Source organism: Pongo abelii, chromosome X (genome assembly GCF_028885655.2).
Source record: "Pongo abelii isolate AG06213 chromosome X, NHGRI_mPonAbe1-v2.0_pri, whole genome shotgun sequence".
Taxonomy (NCBI): Eukaryota; Metazoa; Chordata; class Mammalia; order Primates; family Hominidae; genus Pongo; species Pongo abelii.
In genome coordinates this window covers 48,772,920-48,790,013 of record NC_072008.2, presented here as the reverse complement: position 1 = coordinate 48,790,013, position 17,094 = coordinate 48,772,920, and the positions used below count along the sequence as shown (strand labels likewise).

General features: G+C 45.1%; 1 protein-coding gene across 3 annotated transcripts; it reads right to left on the bottom strand.

Moving 5' to 3' along the window:
• Positions 1 to 414: 414 nt before the first annotated feature.
• LOC100451987 (putative protein SSX6) lies at positions 415 to 9,318 on the bottom strand. Of its 3 annotated transcripts, XM_024240970.2 has the most exons (8): positions 9,250 to 9,318; positions 8,701 to 8,815; positions 7,941 to 8,036; positions 6,041 to 6,090; positions 3,927 to 4,062; positions 2,302 to 2,382; positions 1,431 to 1,532; positions 421 to 969 (listed from the first exon to the last, which is right to left on the bottom strand). In XM_024240970.2, exons 1-7 carry the CDS (start codon positions 9,316 to 9,318, stop codon positions 1,435 to 1,437), a joined length of 645 nt encoding a protein of 214 aa, XP_024096738.1. In that variant the 3' UTR covers positions 421 to 969; positions 1,431 to 1,434. The 3 variants fall into 3 exon arrangements, with proteins under 3 accessions (XP_002834736.1, XP_024096738.1, XP_024096739.1); XM_002834690.4 differs by lacking the exon at positions 2,302 to 2,382 and having other exon boundaries at positions 415 to 969; positions 1,431 to 1,535; XM_024240971.2 differs by lacking the exons at positions 2,302 to 2,382; positions 3,927 to 4,062 and having other exon boundaries at positions 1,431 to 1,535.
• Positions 9,319 to 17,094: the final 7,776 nt, after the last annotated feature.

Here is a 17,094-nt window from a genome sequence, read left to right as displayed (position 1 = left end):
CTTTAGGAGGCCAAGGTGGGAGGATCGCTTGAGCCCAGGAGTTCAAGGCTGCATTGAGCTATGATCATGCCACTGCACTCCAGCCTGGACAGAGCAAGACCCCCATCTCTAGAAGAAACAAACAAACAAACAAACCCAACAACTGGAAACATCCTCCTCTAGAACGGTGGTCAGGAACATCTGTCTGCCTTGTTCCCTGATGTCTCTCCAGCACCTAGAACAGCGCTCAGCACGAGGACGCACTCATTAGGGTTTTGTTGAATAAATGACTCCTTTGACACAGCAATTCCACTTCTAAGAATCTTTCCTAAAGAAACATTCACACACGTGCACAGAGCTGTGTGCACAATAATGAGAGGAGCAAACAACTGGGGAATGTTTGCAAAGGTTTATTAAATGTCAGTAACTGATACAGGGGAATCGGATGAGAGGAGTACTTGCTGAACAGGAAACGGAGTCGGGGGGGGCTTGACCAGGACGCATGGCAATGGGGAAAAGCAGATGGGAGATGCTTATAGTGGTACTTGGTGTGAGTGTGTGTGTGTGTGCACGCATGTGTGGTGTGTAAATGGAGAGGAAAAAATCTGATATTAAACACTCAGAACTGCCCTCAGTCGTCACATCTGGGGAGACAGGAGGGTAGTGCTGTTCTATGCAGAGAATACCTGACTATACTTGTTTTTTAAGTAGATGCATGGATACACAAACCGAAATATGCGTTAAGTATGTCTTGCTCATCAATGAAAAGGATAATATCTAACAGAATGACACAGTGTAAAAAAATACAACGTAAACGCTAACACCGAACTCTTGGCACACTAAGAAAAATGACGCTCAACTTTTCACTGTTGTGAACACTTGCTTTCGCTTGCTATACACCTGATGACGAGGGGTCCGCAGCCATGCCCATGTTCGTGAAAGGTCACCACGTTCTGCTTCTCATCATGGGCATGTGTCATATCCCCGAAGCTGAGGCAAGAAGAGAGAAGGAAAGCAAGTGGCAGTGAGTTCCCACTGCCCAATAACTCAATCTCAACTCCTCCTGACCTGCAGACCCTGCACACTCTGATTCTGCCCTATCTCAGGACCTGCACACGCCTTCCACGGTTCCTTGAAGTGAACCCTCTGCTCATGCCACAGTGACTTCCTCACCTGGTTTATCCATTCCTAGGCTAGAGGAAGGTGTGGCCCACATATCAGGGCTGACCTGGGGTTTGGGAGCCCACAGCATCCGGGGTAGGGAGGATCCCTGGATATACAGGGCAGGGAGTAGAAAGAGCATGGGAAATCTCATCATTCAGCCTCAATGCTGTACCCTAGAAAATTATGAGAAGGGAATGATTGGGGTACAATTGACAAATGGGATACCAGTACCATAACAGAATAGCACATCTGCAGGGATGTGGGGGGTGAGCCGAAGGTTCACTTACGGAGTTACTCGTCATCTTCCTCAGGGTCGCTGATCTCTTCATAAATCACCAGCTGCTTTCTCTCACGCAGTCTGTGGGTCCAGGCATGTTTCCTCCTTTTGGATCCTATGATGGGGAAGAGTTGGCAGATGAGGGTTGGGTAGGTTGGAGAGTGTTAGGCTCTGTTTTCTCAAAAGCAGGAGATGCCTCCCCCCTCGCAAGTGCCCATGGGCCTTCTTTATCCAGTTTTCCCCTTCTCTGGCTTAGAGAGGCTGAGACCTTAGACCCACACCAATACAGGCCAAATGCCAATTAAAGTTTTAGCTTCTGGCTCCTTCCGTTGTCGGGTTTAGATTCCCAAAATCTTCACTTATGGAAACATTCACCCATACCTCCTTTCATTCTGCAAGTATTCGTTAAGGGCACACAGGCATACCTCGTTTTATTGCACCTCATTTTCATAGTGCTTCGCAGATACTGCATTTTTTTTTTAGAAATTCTCACCAATTTTACACTTTTCCATTATTATTATATCTGTTATGGTGATTTGTGATCAGTGAGCTTTGATGTTATTATTGCAATTGTTTTTGTTGTTTTTTAATATTTTAAAATAATTTCTGTTCTTTATTTTGTGGGTACACAGTAGGTGTATATACTTATGGGGTACGTGAGATGTTTTGATACAGGCATGCAAATGCGTAATAATCACATCATGGAAAATAGGGTATCCATCCCCCCAAACATTTATCCTTGTGTTACAAACAATCCAATTACACTCTTTTAGTTATTTTTAAATGTATGATTACGTTATTATTGACTATAGTCACCCTGTTCTGTGTAAATGTTTTGGGGGTACTAAGAACTGCGCCCACAGAAGATGATGAATGTAATCGATCAATGTTGTGTGTGTTCTGACTGCTCCACCGATGAGGTCTTCCCTGCCTCTCTTCCTTTTCTTGGGCCTCCCTATTTCCTGAGAAACAGCAATACTGAAATTAGAACAATGAACAACCCTACAATGGCCACTAAGTGTTCAAATGAAAGGAAGAGGCGCATGTCTCTCACTTTAAATCAGAAGCTAGAAATGGCTAAGCTTAGTGAGGAAGACCTGCTGAAAGCCAAGACAGGCTGAAAGCTAGGCCTCTTGCACCAAACAGCCAAGCTGTGAATGCAAAGGAAAAGTTCTTGAAGGAAATAATAGTATATACTGCAAAGGAAAAGTTCTTGAAGAAAATAATAATACTAATACTCCAGTGAACGCAAGAATAAGAAAGCAAAACTGCCTTACTGCTGAAATGAGAGAGTTGGAGTGATCAGGATAGAACATGAAACCAGCCACAACATTCCCTTAAGCCAAAGTCTAATTCAGAGCAAGACCCAAACTCTCTTCCAGTCCATGAAAGCCGAGAGAGGTGAAGAAGCTGCAGAGGAAACGTGTGAAACTAGCAGAGGTTGGTTTGTGAGGTTTAAGGAAAGAAGCTGTCTCCATAACATAAAAGTGCAAGGTGTAGCAGCAAACTCTGATGGAGAAGCTGCAGCAAGTTATCCAGAAGATCTAGCTAAGATCACTGATGAAGGTGGCTACACTATACAATAGATTTTCAGTATAGATTAAATAGCCTTCTATTGGAAGCAGATGCCAACTAAAACTTTCATAGCTAGAGAGGACTGACTCCAACTTTGAAAGAAGTTCTACTGTGGGTAAAATGCTATCCAATAGCATCACATACTACAGAGAAATCTTTCATGAAAGGGAGAGCTAATCGATGTGGCAAATTTCACTGTTGTGTTCTTTTAAGAAACTGCCACAGCCACTCCATCCTTCAGCAACCACCACCTTGATCTGCCAGCAGCCATCAACACCGAGGCAAGACCCTCCACCAGTAAAAAGAGCGTGACTCACTGAAGTCTCAGAAGATCGTTAGCATTTTTTTAAAATGAATTATTTTAAAATTAAGGTAGGTACATTTTAGACATAACGCTATTGCACACTTAGTAGACTACACTGTAGTGTAAACATAATGTTTTTATGCACTGCAAAACAAACAAAAAACAATGTGTGTGACTCACTTTATTGCAGTGGTGTGGAACTGAAACTGCAATATCTCTGAAGTACACCTGTATTGGGTATCAGGCATTGAGCTGAGTAAGATATGATCCCAGGTTATCACAGATAGAATCGCCTGAACACCGTTCATGTCATCAGCCTTTCCAGACTAAATTTAATGCCTCCAAACAATCTATGAACTATGATTCTTTATTTCCATCTTATGGACTGGGAATCTGGAACTGAGAAACTTTGGAAGACTTGCCCCAAGTCACATGGTTTTTAAATATGGATGACATCTCCAGTCTGTGTCTCTGGAAGTCATGTCTGACATCTCATCTGGAGCTCGGCGAGCTCCTCAGCCCAGCCTGGACCCAGGCTTGTCTGGGATCCATGCCACACACCCAGTCCACACACCTGAACATAGCCAGGGAAGCCAGAGGGGTTGTTCCCAAATCGTATCCTCTTACCAGATCTCTCGTGAATCTTCTCAGAGCTACTTGCTTTTCCCGGGGGGCACAGCTGTTTCCCATCGTTCTGTGAGCCAGATGCTTCTGGCACTCCCTTCGAGTCATTTCCTTCCTCTGCTGGCTTCTCGGGCATGATCTTTATAATATGAAGGTCACAGATAAACAGTATCAGTGACATTTCTACAGTGCTTTAGAGCTTACAAAGCATCTTCACATGCATTACCTTAATCAATGTTCTCAACAACGCTGGGAGAGTTACACTTGCCTAAATTAGGAGAAACCTGGGAAGTTAGAAGCGAAAGGAATGGCCTAAATGAATGGGGTTTCCAGGGCTAGAATGCTTATCTTCACACTCTTTTAACATTCGTGCAAACAGCAGAAATCTCCATGTAATTGAGAGTATGGTATACAGAAGTTTTGGAGACTAGCATTCTAAGAATTCACAAGGTCTACAAAAGGAAAAGCTTCTATAAAATACAAGGGATCCCAATATAAGCTTGTAGACAGCTGCTGAGAGAGTAAATGTAAAGACATAGAGAGGGGACAAAACACTGCTGGGAAAGATGGTGTGGGGAGATGAATACAGGGAAGAGAGAGGGAAAGAAATGGTTTGCTGAAATTAATCTAGACATCAAAGAAAGCAGTACCAGATATGACATACCACCCTACCGAGGCACCAACATTGAATGTGGAATTCAGTGAGGTGGTGCCCATAACAATTCTGGTTGCATTGGGATGTGTCACTGACCAACAATCTTAAGCTATCAGTTTTCGTTTTGTTTTGTTTTGAGACGGAGTCTCGCTCTGTCGCCAGGCTAGAGTGCAGTGGTGCGATCTCTGCTCACTGCAATCTCCCCCTTCCCGGTTCAAGCGATTCCCCTGCCTCAGCCTCCCGAGTAGCTGGGACTACAGGCAGGCACTACCACGCCCCGCTAAGTTTTGTATTTTTAGTAGAGACGAGGTTTCACCATGTTGGCCAGGATGGTCTCGATCTCTTGACCTCGTGATCTGCCCACCTCGGCCTCCCAAAGTGCTGGGATTACAGTCGTGAGCCACCACGCCCTCGGCCTTAAGGTACCCTTAAGGTACATTTTACTCAGCTTCCTCACTTATGAAATAGTGAACAACACATGTAAAATAGGCTAAGGGAAATTCCTCTCTGAGCTTGTAAACACTGTTTAAATGTAATAATAATAACAATTAATACCTTTCTGGATCTTGCTTTGAATTTGGTCTCCACACTGGCAACCCAGCTCCCAGATCCCTTTACCCTCTAAACCAGAGTTGAATCTGCACTTGTGGGATCACTCATTCAGGGGCCTCCGAGAGATCCCCTGGGCTGGGACTGGGGCTTCCCAGATGCCCCAGGTCCAGACAAGGCCCTCAAGGATCTCACAGTATGGAGGGGCCAACAGTCAAAGCGATTCCTAAGCCATGTGAGTGGCCCCGGTAACAGAGCAGAGGCCAGCTGGTCCTTCCTGTTGTGAGAGTGGGTGTCTCAACGGAAGCACCAGGAGGCCCTATGGGGTGAAGCCCTAGTGAGTAACATCTGAACTTCATAAACAAATGCAAACGTGAATGAGGTTTAAATGGCTTGGAGCTCTGGATTAGACTACCACTGCCACTGCACCTCAGGAAAATTCTTTAACATCTCTGTACCCTGATAGCCTCATTTTATTATTATGTTGCTGATAACTGTGATCTAAAACATGAACTATGATTCTTTACTTTCATTTCATGGACCAGGAATCTGGAGCTCAGAGAACTTAGAAGATTTGCGCCAAGTCACATGGCTTTTATATGGATGACAGCCAAAGTGTGTGACTTGTTATTCTTTGGAGAGAATAACAGAAACAACGTCATAGAGGTCTTCTTATGGATTAAATTAATTAATCCATGTGAACTGCTTAAAATAGTATCTGGCATCACTATGAAAACAAAAGAAGTATTAAGGATCACAACTGTTAGTATTATCAAGCCGTCGATGCTACATCTGGTGTTGTGATAGACACGGGGAGAAGGAGGCAGTGAGGACATTTTTGATATTCTCCCGCTCTTACCAGTGTTCACATCCGTGGAGGGACACTGGTCCTTTAGATTTGAGAGATACTCACCTTCGGGATGGTTCTCTGGAGCCTGCCAAAAGTCATCTGAGGATGTTCAACTGAAAGAGAATACATCAGAATTTTTCTTTGTTGGTAAAGATTTCCAAACCCTAGAGAGACTTCTGTAGCATCAGGGCATTCTGCAGCAGAGGGTTATGAGTCCACTGATTGTTGAGGAGTTATTTGAGATTTGCTTCTGAATTATGTTTACTCATGGTTGGTTCACTTATCTGTGGCATCAATTCAGAATTTTCCATCTCATAGTTTATCAAATGGGGGTTAAACCCCATCACAGTCTCATCTTATTCCATTACGTATCTTTTACTTTTTCCCAAATAATTAAATTGATTGGTTGGGAATCTGAACTGTACCCACTCAAGATGTGCAACAACTAAAAATCACTGTACACTTCAAATGGGTGAATCTTATGGTATGTCAATTAAGCTGTTAAATGTGTGATGAACCATGGATGATTTAGTCCAGTGGCTCTGAAATATTTTCAGTATAAAGACACTCCTTTAAAGTCAAAAGCTTGGCAGATACTCAAGCACTGGCTTTTCAGACCTCTTGTAGTGATTGTGGGAGATTGTAGAATCTGGCCTGTTTGCTGGGGAGTAATAGGTCTGTTGGAGACAGTTTGGACATTCTGACCTTGTCTTATGATTGTATTGTCAGAGCAGAAGAGCCGGGAAACACATATGACCCCTTTATATTCCTGAATTGCACAAAGCTGTCTACCCAAGAACCTGTCTTTTTTTCACCCCATGTTATCTCTGCTCACTGACAAGTGGGAAAGCTCTCTTTGTGTTGGATGAGGGATCACTCTTTCAAACTCACTTCCAAGCTCATCACGGAGAATCGGGGTTGTTTGGGAATGAGAAGACTATTTGGTTTTAATAAAATATAGAGAAACAGCGATCTTTATTACATAATGTGTTCATCACCCTCACTCCTGAGATACCTATCCAATACCTACATGCTGTTAATGAAACAAACTCTGGAAGTTTTTGGCGGCTCTACGCTTTTAACATTTTCTTTTTGTTTTTCACTTTTAACATTTTCTTAACTGTCCTTTGATTCATTAACAGTGTTTAGCAAGAACAACATGTCCTTTAAAAAAGAAATATTTCAAACACACAGAAAAGTATAGGGAATAATATTGAGTTCAGTTGCATCTCAACATTACCCCACGACTATGTTAGATCTGATTTATTTATTCAGAATATTAGAAATACTAGAAACGGCCGGGTGCAGTAGCTCACACCTGTAATCCCAGCACTTTGGGAGGCTGAGGTGGGTGGAATACCCGAGGTCAGGAGTTTGAGAACAGCCTGGACAACCTGGTGAAACCCCGTCTCCACTAAAAATACAAAAATTAGGTGGGCATGGTGGCGGGCGCCTGTAATCCCATCTACTCAGGAGGCTGAAGCAGGAGAATCGCTTGAGCCCGGGAGGCAGAGGTTGTACGTGGGCTGAGACTGTGCCATCGCACTCCAGCCTGGGCGACAAGAGCAAATCTCCAGTTCAAAACAAAAAGAAAAACAAAACGAAACACACTATCAACAAGTCATGACTGAAGCTGTCTGTGCAGCACTCACCAATCCCTGCCCCCGCTCCTTCTCCATTTACAGCCAGTCTTCTCAATTTGATGGCTTTTTATTCGCATTCATGTTTTCATGCATTTACCATTTACTTATTATCCATAAAAATACGTATTCTTGTTTTGCGTGTTTTAAAATTTTATGAATGGCCTCTGTAGTTAACTTTCTGTGTGCAATTTTTTTTTTTTTTTTTCACTCAGCCCTGATGTGTATGAGGGAACAAATGCCTGAGGATCTTTTCCACATAGCTGAGCTGAAAAGCAGTTGGGCTTGAGGAGACCCTTTCCAGTCCCTTCCCGTCTACTCACCCTCATTCCCACGGTTATGGTCATTATCAGAATCATTCCTCTGAGAGTCTGTGGCCCGTTCATTACGCATGAAAGGTGGGAGGGTGACGTTGAAACCTAGAAAGAAGCAAAATGTTTATTCCTTAAGGGACAAACTTAGGCCTGGCACAGTGGCTCATGTCTGTCGTACCAGCACTTTGGGAGGCTGAGGCGGGAGGATTGCTTGAGGCCAGGAGTTCAAGAAGAGCCTGGGTAACACAGAGAGACCCCCACATCTACAAAATATAAAATAAAATTAGTTGGGCATGGTGGCATGTGCCTGTAGCCTCAGCTACTCCATAGGCTGGGCAGGAGGATTGCTTGAGCCCAGGAGTTCGAGGCTGCATTGAGCTATGATTGCACTACTGCACTCTAGCCTAGGTGACAGAGTGAGACTCTGACTCCAAAAGAGAGAGAGAGAGAGAGACAGAGAGAGACAAGACCAGAGGAGGAAGGGAGGGTGGGAGGTGTGCTGCGATGCCACAGAGACAGTTGGGCTCATCAGAACAGACGCCTATGGGAGAGAAACGTGCAGGATCCAGGTACGAGCTCCACTGTGGCCAGTCCCTGCCCTCAGCCCTGACAGGATACAGAAGAGCAGAGCACCCAGAAGCTGCCTTGCCATTTTTCCCTGCACAAAAGGAAAACGTGGGGTACTTTCTGCAGTCTAAGAAGTAGCCTAGGCAGGAAAAGGGATGCTCATGTGTCCCCAGACTTGTCTGTTCCTAGAACTTTCTGTTACCTAGTTTAGTCATGGCCTCATACTTTCTCTTCACATGCACACAGCTGATTTTCTCCGAGTATTTCATCTTTTCCCACTCTTCCTTAGAGAAGTATTTGGCAATATCACCGAAGGCCTAGGAAAAAAGAAAGAAATTCTGGCAGTGACTCAGCTAGGCATGTCTGCCATTCAGCTGGAGCCGCTTCCTGTGTGCTGGATCTGGGAAGTGGGGATGATAATCCGTCCTGGTTGATGCCATGGCTAACTGACAGAACATGGGGACCTTCCCTAGCTTCTCCCCTGCCACACAGTAGGGCTTCAATGATGCTGGCGGGCTCTCTTCTCACCTTGCAGAATGGAGTGAGAGTTATCAAATGTAGAGCAAAGTCACAGACTTGTCTCCAGGGATGCTAGGTGTTGACAGAGCGAGGGTGGGAGGCTCCCAAGGATCTAGATCTCCCTCGAGACCCTGCTCCTTGTCCCCAGTACCTCTGTCCTCCCCTCCTTAGAAACCTGGTCACCCTACTCTGTCCCCTGGATCACTGCTCTGCCCCCTCCAGGTCACCTCACCTTGCTTCTCTTCTCTGATGCTTTATCATCATCCCTGGGTCTCTTTGCAAAGGTGTCGTCTCTGTTCATGGCACCAGGAGCAGTCTGACCTGCAAGAGAAACAGCCTGAGTCTTTCCAGTCCTGGGGAGGGAGAAATCTGTGAAGGCCGGCCACACTCAGTCACCTGGAATCAGGTGTTGCATTTCTGCATCCGGGGCTTATCTGTCCGTGAGTAAGGACATGGGGAGAAGTCAGATGAAAACAGGGAGCCAGGGGCCTCTGGGAGAAGTATTGATTGGGGATGACAAGTTTCCTATGGACATAGCAGCCTTGAGTCTTTGGGAGGGGGTTGGCTAATGTTGTTAGCAGTTTCCCTGGAGCTAGGCTTACCCTGAAAGACGTACAGACCCTTGTTGGGGAGGCAGGGACATGACTGTGTAATTTTATTGAGTGGGGGCGTTCTGACACCCCCACTCAATAAATAAAGGGAGGGAAGTGAGTCCCAGAGATAACATGGTCTCTCTGGTGATGGATATGATCAGGCAGAGGGATGGGGGGTTCTGTTCTGTTGATGAGAAATGAGCACGGCCAATATGAACGGATTTAGAGGCTATTACTGGGTTATTTGTAAATTATTAGAAGGAAGAGAACTAGAATCTCCAAGACTACAAGAGCCCGTCATCACTTAGAGAGAATGTGGAGCATTTCAAGTTGCAGCAATCGGCCAGGCATAGTGGCTCATGCCTGTAATCCCAGCATTTTGGGGGGCCGAGGCATGCAGATCGCTTGAGCCCAGGAGGTCGAGACCAGCCTGGGAAACATAGCAACACCGCCATCTGTACAAAAAAAAAAAAAAAAACCCACAAAAAAAATTAGCTGGGGATGGTGGCGAAGGCCTGTAACATCTCAGCACTTTAGCAGGCCAAGGGGGGGACGGATCGCTTGAGCCCACGAGGTCGATACCAGCCTAGCCAACCTAGCGAAACCCTCTACTAAAAAAAAAAAAAATTAAATAAAAAATATCGTGGGGGCAGGGTGGTGTGCGCCTGTAGTCCCGAGGCCGAGGCAAGAGGATCTCCTGAGCCCAGGAGGTCCAGGCCAGCCTGGCCAACATAGCAAAACCCCATTTCTACTAACAACAATAACAACAAAAAAATAGCACGGGCAAGGTGGCTCCTGCCTGTAGTTCCCAGGCCGAGGTGGGAGGATCGCTTGAGTCCAGGAGGTCAAGACCAGCCCGGCCAACATAGCAAAGCCCCGTCTCTACTAAAAACAAAAACAACAAACAAACAAGCAAAAAAACAAAAAACTAGCAGGGATGGAATGGCAAACACCTGTAGTCCTGAGGCCAAGGTGGGTGGATCCCTTGAGCCCAGGAGGTTGAGGCCAGCCTGGCCAACGTAGTGAAACCTGGCTTCTAATTTAAAAAAAAAAAAAAAAAAATCGTGGGCAGGTTGGTGCACTTCTGTAGTCCCAGGGCCGAGGCGGAAGGATTGCTTAAGCCCAGGTGGTCGAGGCCAGCCTGGCCAACATAGCAAAACCGTCTGTACTAAAAAAATAAAAAATAAAAAATATTAGTGGGGTTGGGGTGGTGCGTGCCTGTAGTCCTGAGGCCGAGGTGGGAGCATTGCTTGAGCCCAGGCAGTTGAGGCCAGCCTGGTCAACATGGCGGTTACTGTCTCTACTAAGAAAAATAAAAAATAAAAAAAATTAGTGAGGGCGGGGTGGTGCGTGCCCCTAGTCCCGAGGTCGAGGCGGGAGGATTGCTTGAGCCCCCGGTCTCTACTAAAATACAAAAATAAAAAAAAATTTCCAGGGGTTGGATGACGCAGGCCTGTAGACCCGAGGCTGAGGTGAGAGGATCCTCCAAGATGATCGTCCTGAAAGGCATTAGTTGTCTTTCAGTCCTCAAGATTTTCAGAACCCCAAGCACTTGAGGGCCCTACAGAGGCTTCCTCCTTTTCTATCTGCCCCCCTTGCCCATCTAGGGTGCCCCTTCAAGAGAACCTACCTCAGAAACAAAGCAGTGGTGGCGAGATCGGCAGCAGTTGGTGACAAAGTGTGGCTGGAGGAGGAGAACATATTCTGCAATGTCACTGCCCCAGGATGATGGACCAATCAGGGCAGTTAGTGAACTCCATCTGGCCAATCAGAAGTCAGAACAGTAGGCGGGAGGCGCGAAGCTGATGTGGGGTCTATCAGTTGAGGCTCCAGGGACAGAACCTTCTCAAAGTGGGGCAGAGACTCTGATTTTCCCACCTAAAGCATCCCCTGGGATTGGCTACTCCAAGTTCAGAGTACGCATGCTCTGATATTCTCTAGCTTCTTCCAAAATCAGAGTACGCATGTGCTGATTTTCTCTTTCCATTTTTTCCTATCCCTCCCCACCCCGCCCCCCGCAGTGCATTTGTTATCCAGTTTTAATAAGTAGTGTATATGAAGCAGGTCGTCATCTCAACTCCTTCCTGTCAGTTTCTAACTTTTTCAGGTATGGGATTTTTCCTAGGAACTCTGTAGTAACGTCAGAAATTTGGGCCGGGCACGGTGGCTCATGCTTATAGTCCCAGCACATTGGGAGGCCACAGCTGGTGGATCGTTTGAACCCGGGAGGCAGAGGTTGCAGTGAGCCACAATCACGCCACTGCACCCCAGCCTGGACAACAGAGCGATACCCTGTCTCTTATCTCTACAAAAAATAAATAAAATTAGCGAGGTGGGGTGGTGTGCCTGTAGTCCCAGTTACTCAGGAGACTGAGGATCGCTTGAGCCCAGGAGTACGAGGTTGCAGTGACCATGATCCAGCCACTGCTGCCTACCTTGGCCACAGAGCGAGATCTTGTCAGAAAAAAAAAAAAAGAGAGAGAGAGAGAGAGAAAGAAAGAAAAATTTCAATGAGCCAGTCCCAGTGGCTCATGCCTGTAATCCCAACACTTTGAGAGGCTGAGGCAGGAGGTGGAAGGATCACTTGAGGACAGAAGTTCCAGAACAATCTGGGGTGCATAGTGAGACCCCCAGCTCTATAAAAAATTTTTTATAAAGAAATTCAAACTAAAAAAACCAAAAACAAACTTCTATATATGTTTTTTTCTAGAAGACCAAAGAACCAGAAATATATTTTACCCATTGATATTAATAATGTTTATCGTAATAGTATTAAAAAGAGTATGTAATTAGGGCCCACTGTGTTCATCAGGGAGCTCATAAGTCAATTTGTCTAAGAAATTTCCCCTACCCCCATCCCTAGTACCTCCAACATGTCCCCGTTCCTCTCTGGGCTTTCCATCTACAGCCCTGATCTCTCTAAGATCCTCCCAAGATGACAGCAAGCTCTCTTAGGGCAGGGACAGGGCAATGGCCCTTTAGCCCAGCCCAAAGCCCTTTATGTGCATCTTCCCATTAGTTTTCACAACCTTCTCTTGAGTTAAATACTATTATCATCCCCAGTGTGCAGATGTTGAGACTGAGGCTCAGAGAATTAAGCAGTCTGCTCAAGGTCACATAGTCAGTGGGTGACAGAGCTGGGATTCACCCCCAAGATGAATTGAGTCCAAAGTCTGTGCTTTTATTTACGTATTTATTTATTTTTAATTAAAATAATTTTTTAAGAGATGGGGTCTTGCTATGTTGTCCCTGCTGATCTGGAAGGAACTCCTGGCCTCAAGCAATCCTCCTGCCTTGGCTTCCCACAACACTGGGATTACAGGAGTGAACCACCCCACGCCCGGCCTCAAAGTCTGTGCTTTTAATTACTCTTCTATATTGCCTCGACTATTTGTTGAATGAATGAATGCATCTTACAACGGCAAAGGTTCTTTAATATAATTTACATGACTCCTTACAATCACCCCAAATTCACTCTGGCTGCTGAAACAAATTACCACAAACTTTGTGGCATAAACAACATCAATTTATTCTCTCACAATTCTGGAGCCCAGAAATCTGAAATCAGTTTCACTGAGTTGCAATCAAGTTGTCGGCAGGGCTGTACACCTCTAGAGGCTCTAGGAGAGAACCTGTTCCTTGCCTCTTCCAGCTTCCCGTGATTGCCAGCATTTCTTGGCTTGTGGCTTGATCTGGGTTGGCTCTGTGTCCCCACCCAAATCTCATCTCGAATTGTCTTCATTTGTTTTCTGTTACTGTAATTGAATACCACAAACTGGGTAATTTATAAAGGATAGAAGTTTATTTGGTGTACAGTTCTAGAGGCTAGGAGTCCAAGAGCATGGCGCTGGCATCTGGTGAGGGTTGTGCCACGGTGGAACGATGAAAGGCAAAAGCAAGTGCAGGAGACAGACAGAGAAAATGTGGCTAAGCTCCCTTTTATAACAAACCCAGTCTCGTGATAACTAATCCACTCTTATGATAATGGCATTAATCACTTCCTGACAGCCCCACCTCTTAATATTATTAAACAATGGCAATTAAGTTTCAACACATGTTTTGGTGGGGACATTCAAACCATGGCAGTCATACTGCCTTCTTCTCTTCTGTCTGTGTCAGATCTCCCTGCCTCAATCTGATAAGGACATTCATTATTACATTTAGGGCCCACCCAGATAATCCAGGAGAATCTCCCCATCTCAGGATCTTTAACATAATCACTTTTTTTTTTCTGAGACTGAGTCTGGCTCTGTCGCCCAGGCTCGAGTGCAGTGGCATGATCTCAGCTCACTGCAACCTCTGCCTCCTGGGTTCAAGCAATTCTCTGCCTCAGGCTCCTGAGTAGCTGGGATTACAGGTGCCCGCCACCATGCCCAGCTAATTTTTGTATTTTTAGTAGAGACGAGGTTTCACCATACTGGCCAGGCTGGTCTTGAACTCCTGACCTCGTGACCCACCCACCTCGGCCTCCCAAAGTGCTGGGATTACAGGCATGAGCCACCACACCTGGCCAACATAATCACTTTTTTTGTTGTAAGCTAACACTCACAGGTTCGAGGGGTTACCATGTAGCTATTTTTTGGAGGGGCGTTGTTCAGTCTACCACAGCCTGCCCTCTGGCCCCCAAGGATTCACATCTCTCCCACATGCAAAATACATGCACCCCATCCCCAAATCCTCAAATGTCTCAAACTGTGCAACATTAGCTGAAGTCCATCTTATCCATATAAGATCAGCTCAAAAGTACCAAGTCTCCTCATCTAAAACCGATATGGATGAGACTCTGGTTATGAAACATCCTGGGGCAAAATTCTCCTGCTGTGAACTTGTGACACTGGAAAACAAGTTATCTGTTCCAAAAATACAGTGGCGGGACAGGTGTAGGATAATAGTTACAGATATTTCCATTTCAAATGAGAGAAAATGGAAGAAAGGAAGGAGTCACTGCTTCCAACCATTTTGAAATCTAGCAGGACAAATTCCATTTGGTTTCAAGGACTCAGAATAATCCTCTGTAGCTTGAAGCTCTCCCCTCTGGTCCCATAGCCCTCCTCTCAGAATGTATGTCACAGTGATTCACACCCTTAGACCAGCAGGTCCTTTTGTATCTTTCCCAGATAATATCATTTCTATTACCGGCTATGGCTAAGCATAGTGGAAGAGCTCCTTGAGTCACGTGCCTAATCTCTTCAGCACTAGCAAACACGGCCACATTCTTGACTTTCTCTCTAGAGCATACCTTCCTGACAGTGCCTCTCCTAATTTTAGTGTCTTTTGCAATCTTGATAGGCTGAGAATTTCCCTGGATCCTTTTTGCTTAACAGTCCTTTCCTCAGTTTATCCCTTTCCTGTAACATTTTACTAGAAGTTGAAGTCCAATATAAAAATGAAAAATATAGGACTAAGTCGGGAGGTAAAAAAATGATGGACTTTCTAGGCAAGTTGTTTAGGGTTTATGAAGGATGAGCCTTGGGAAGGGAGTCTTATATATGATCAGCTTGGTAGGATTGAAAAGAAATTTTTCATCAGTTTTTCCAAAAATCGACCATTAGTGTCAAGGGTGCACTGAAGCAGGGCGAGTCTACTCCTCTAGGTTTGAAATAGGTTTTCTTAACATGTTGATCTGTTCTTCTTTATCTTTTAAATAACCAGTCTAAAAAAAACAGGGATTTTGTGTTTTAAGATAGTTTCCTAACTGCATTTATTAGGTTTTTGTTTTTGTTTTTGTTTTCTGAGATGGAGTCTCACTCTGTTGCCCAGGCTGGAGTGCAGTGGTGTGATCCCGCCACTGTAGTAAACAAGGTTGCTCACTGCAACCTGCACCTCTCAGGTTCAAGTGATTCTTGTGCCTCAGCCTCTCGAGTAGCTAGGATTACAGGTGCCCACCACCACGCCTGGCTAATTTTTGTATTTTTAGTAGAGATGGGGTTTCACCATGTTGGCCAGGCTGGTGTCCAACTCCTGACCTCAAGTGGTCTGCCTGCCTTGGCATCCCAAAGTGCTGGGATTACCGGCATAAGCCACTGCACCCAGCTATAATTAGCAATTGTACAATAAATTTAGTTTGTACAATGGTTTTGAACCAAGATCCCAAGCCTAGGGACCACCAGGTAGACAAATCACAAGACTATGGGGCAATTGAATGAGACCTCTTGCAGTCTTTGAGTAGCATTTTAGGACTGGGTTGAATTAAAGTAGAATGCCAACTCTATAAAAGGGACCACTAGGTGAAGGAAAGGATTTGGGGGTCAGGTTCTGTCAAGCGAAAAATGTAGACATTAAGGGGATAAGAGTCTCATTATGATATGAAGAGTAATTCTGACATCTTGGGAAAAGCTGTCTACAGTGTGGAAACATCAACTTCTCATCCTGATTTGTCGTTCGAATGTCTCTGGTTATGGCATTGGACAGTTTGGTGAACTTTTCGTGTGGTCCATACCAGGCACGGGACTTGTTCCTTAAAATTTATGAACTTTTATCTTATAGGACTTGTAAATCAAAAATAAAATCCTAAGCCCCCTGCCCCCAACCATCTGAATAGACTGCCTCCTAAGCCAGGGCTCTTTTAAAATTTAACCCGAGAGACGGTTTCAGGCCATGACAGGAAGTGTGGGTCAGGCATGCCTTATTATACCTCTCTGGCATCAACATCAACACAGACTTGAAGTCTGATTAGAAACTTGTTGGCTGGGTGCGGTGGCTCACGACTGTAATCCCAGCACTTTAGGGGGCTGAGGAGGGCGGATCACAAGATCAGGAGATCAACACCATCCTGGCTAACACAGTGAAAACCCGTCTCTACTAAAAAATACAAAAAATTAGCCAGGCGTGGTGGCACACGCCTGTAGTCTCAGCTACTCGGGAGGCTCAGGCAGGAGAATCACTCGAACCCGGGAGCTGGAGGTTGCAGTGAGCGGAGAAGGAGCCACTTCACTTTAGCCTGGCAACATAGTGAGACTCCATCTCAAAAAAAAAAAAAAAAAAAAAAAAAAAACACCAAAAAAAAAAAAAAACAAAACATGTTACATGTTACAACTTATTCTCTCTGGAGCATAGTACCTGAAGGCTTCCTCTGCAAATAAGAGCTTAAAAAAAAACTAAGAACGACTCACTTCACATAATCAACTTTCACAATGGTTAAAGCAGACTCCTGCTTAGCAATGCACAAAAATACTCCTTTGTGATCCATTCATTTTACTGCTGTTGACTTTCTTGCTTTTGCTTTCAGACAGAGACACTCTCCTTTGACCAAACTTGAGTGGGGCTCCTCTGAGTCCTGTTTCTGACTAGGTCCCAACCTCAGGCTCTGTCCTTCATCCAGGGACTCTGCCCATTTAGCCTGTTTCAGCAAAAATCCTGTCAAGTCAGTTTAGCCAGAATCCCCTGCACCTGAGATTTCCTCCAAGTAATTTCCCATCTTCTGACCCCCCGGCTCCTACTCCCTGACTACAAATCCCCACTTGTCCTTGGTGGAGATGAAGTCG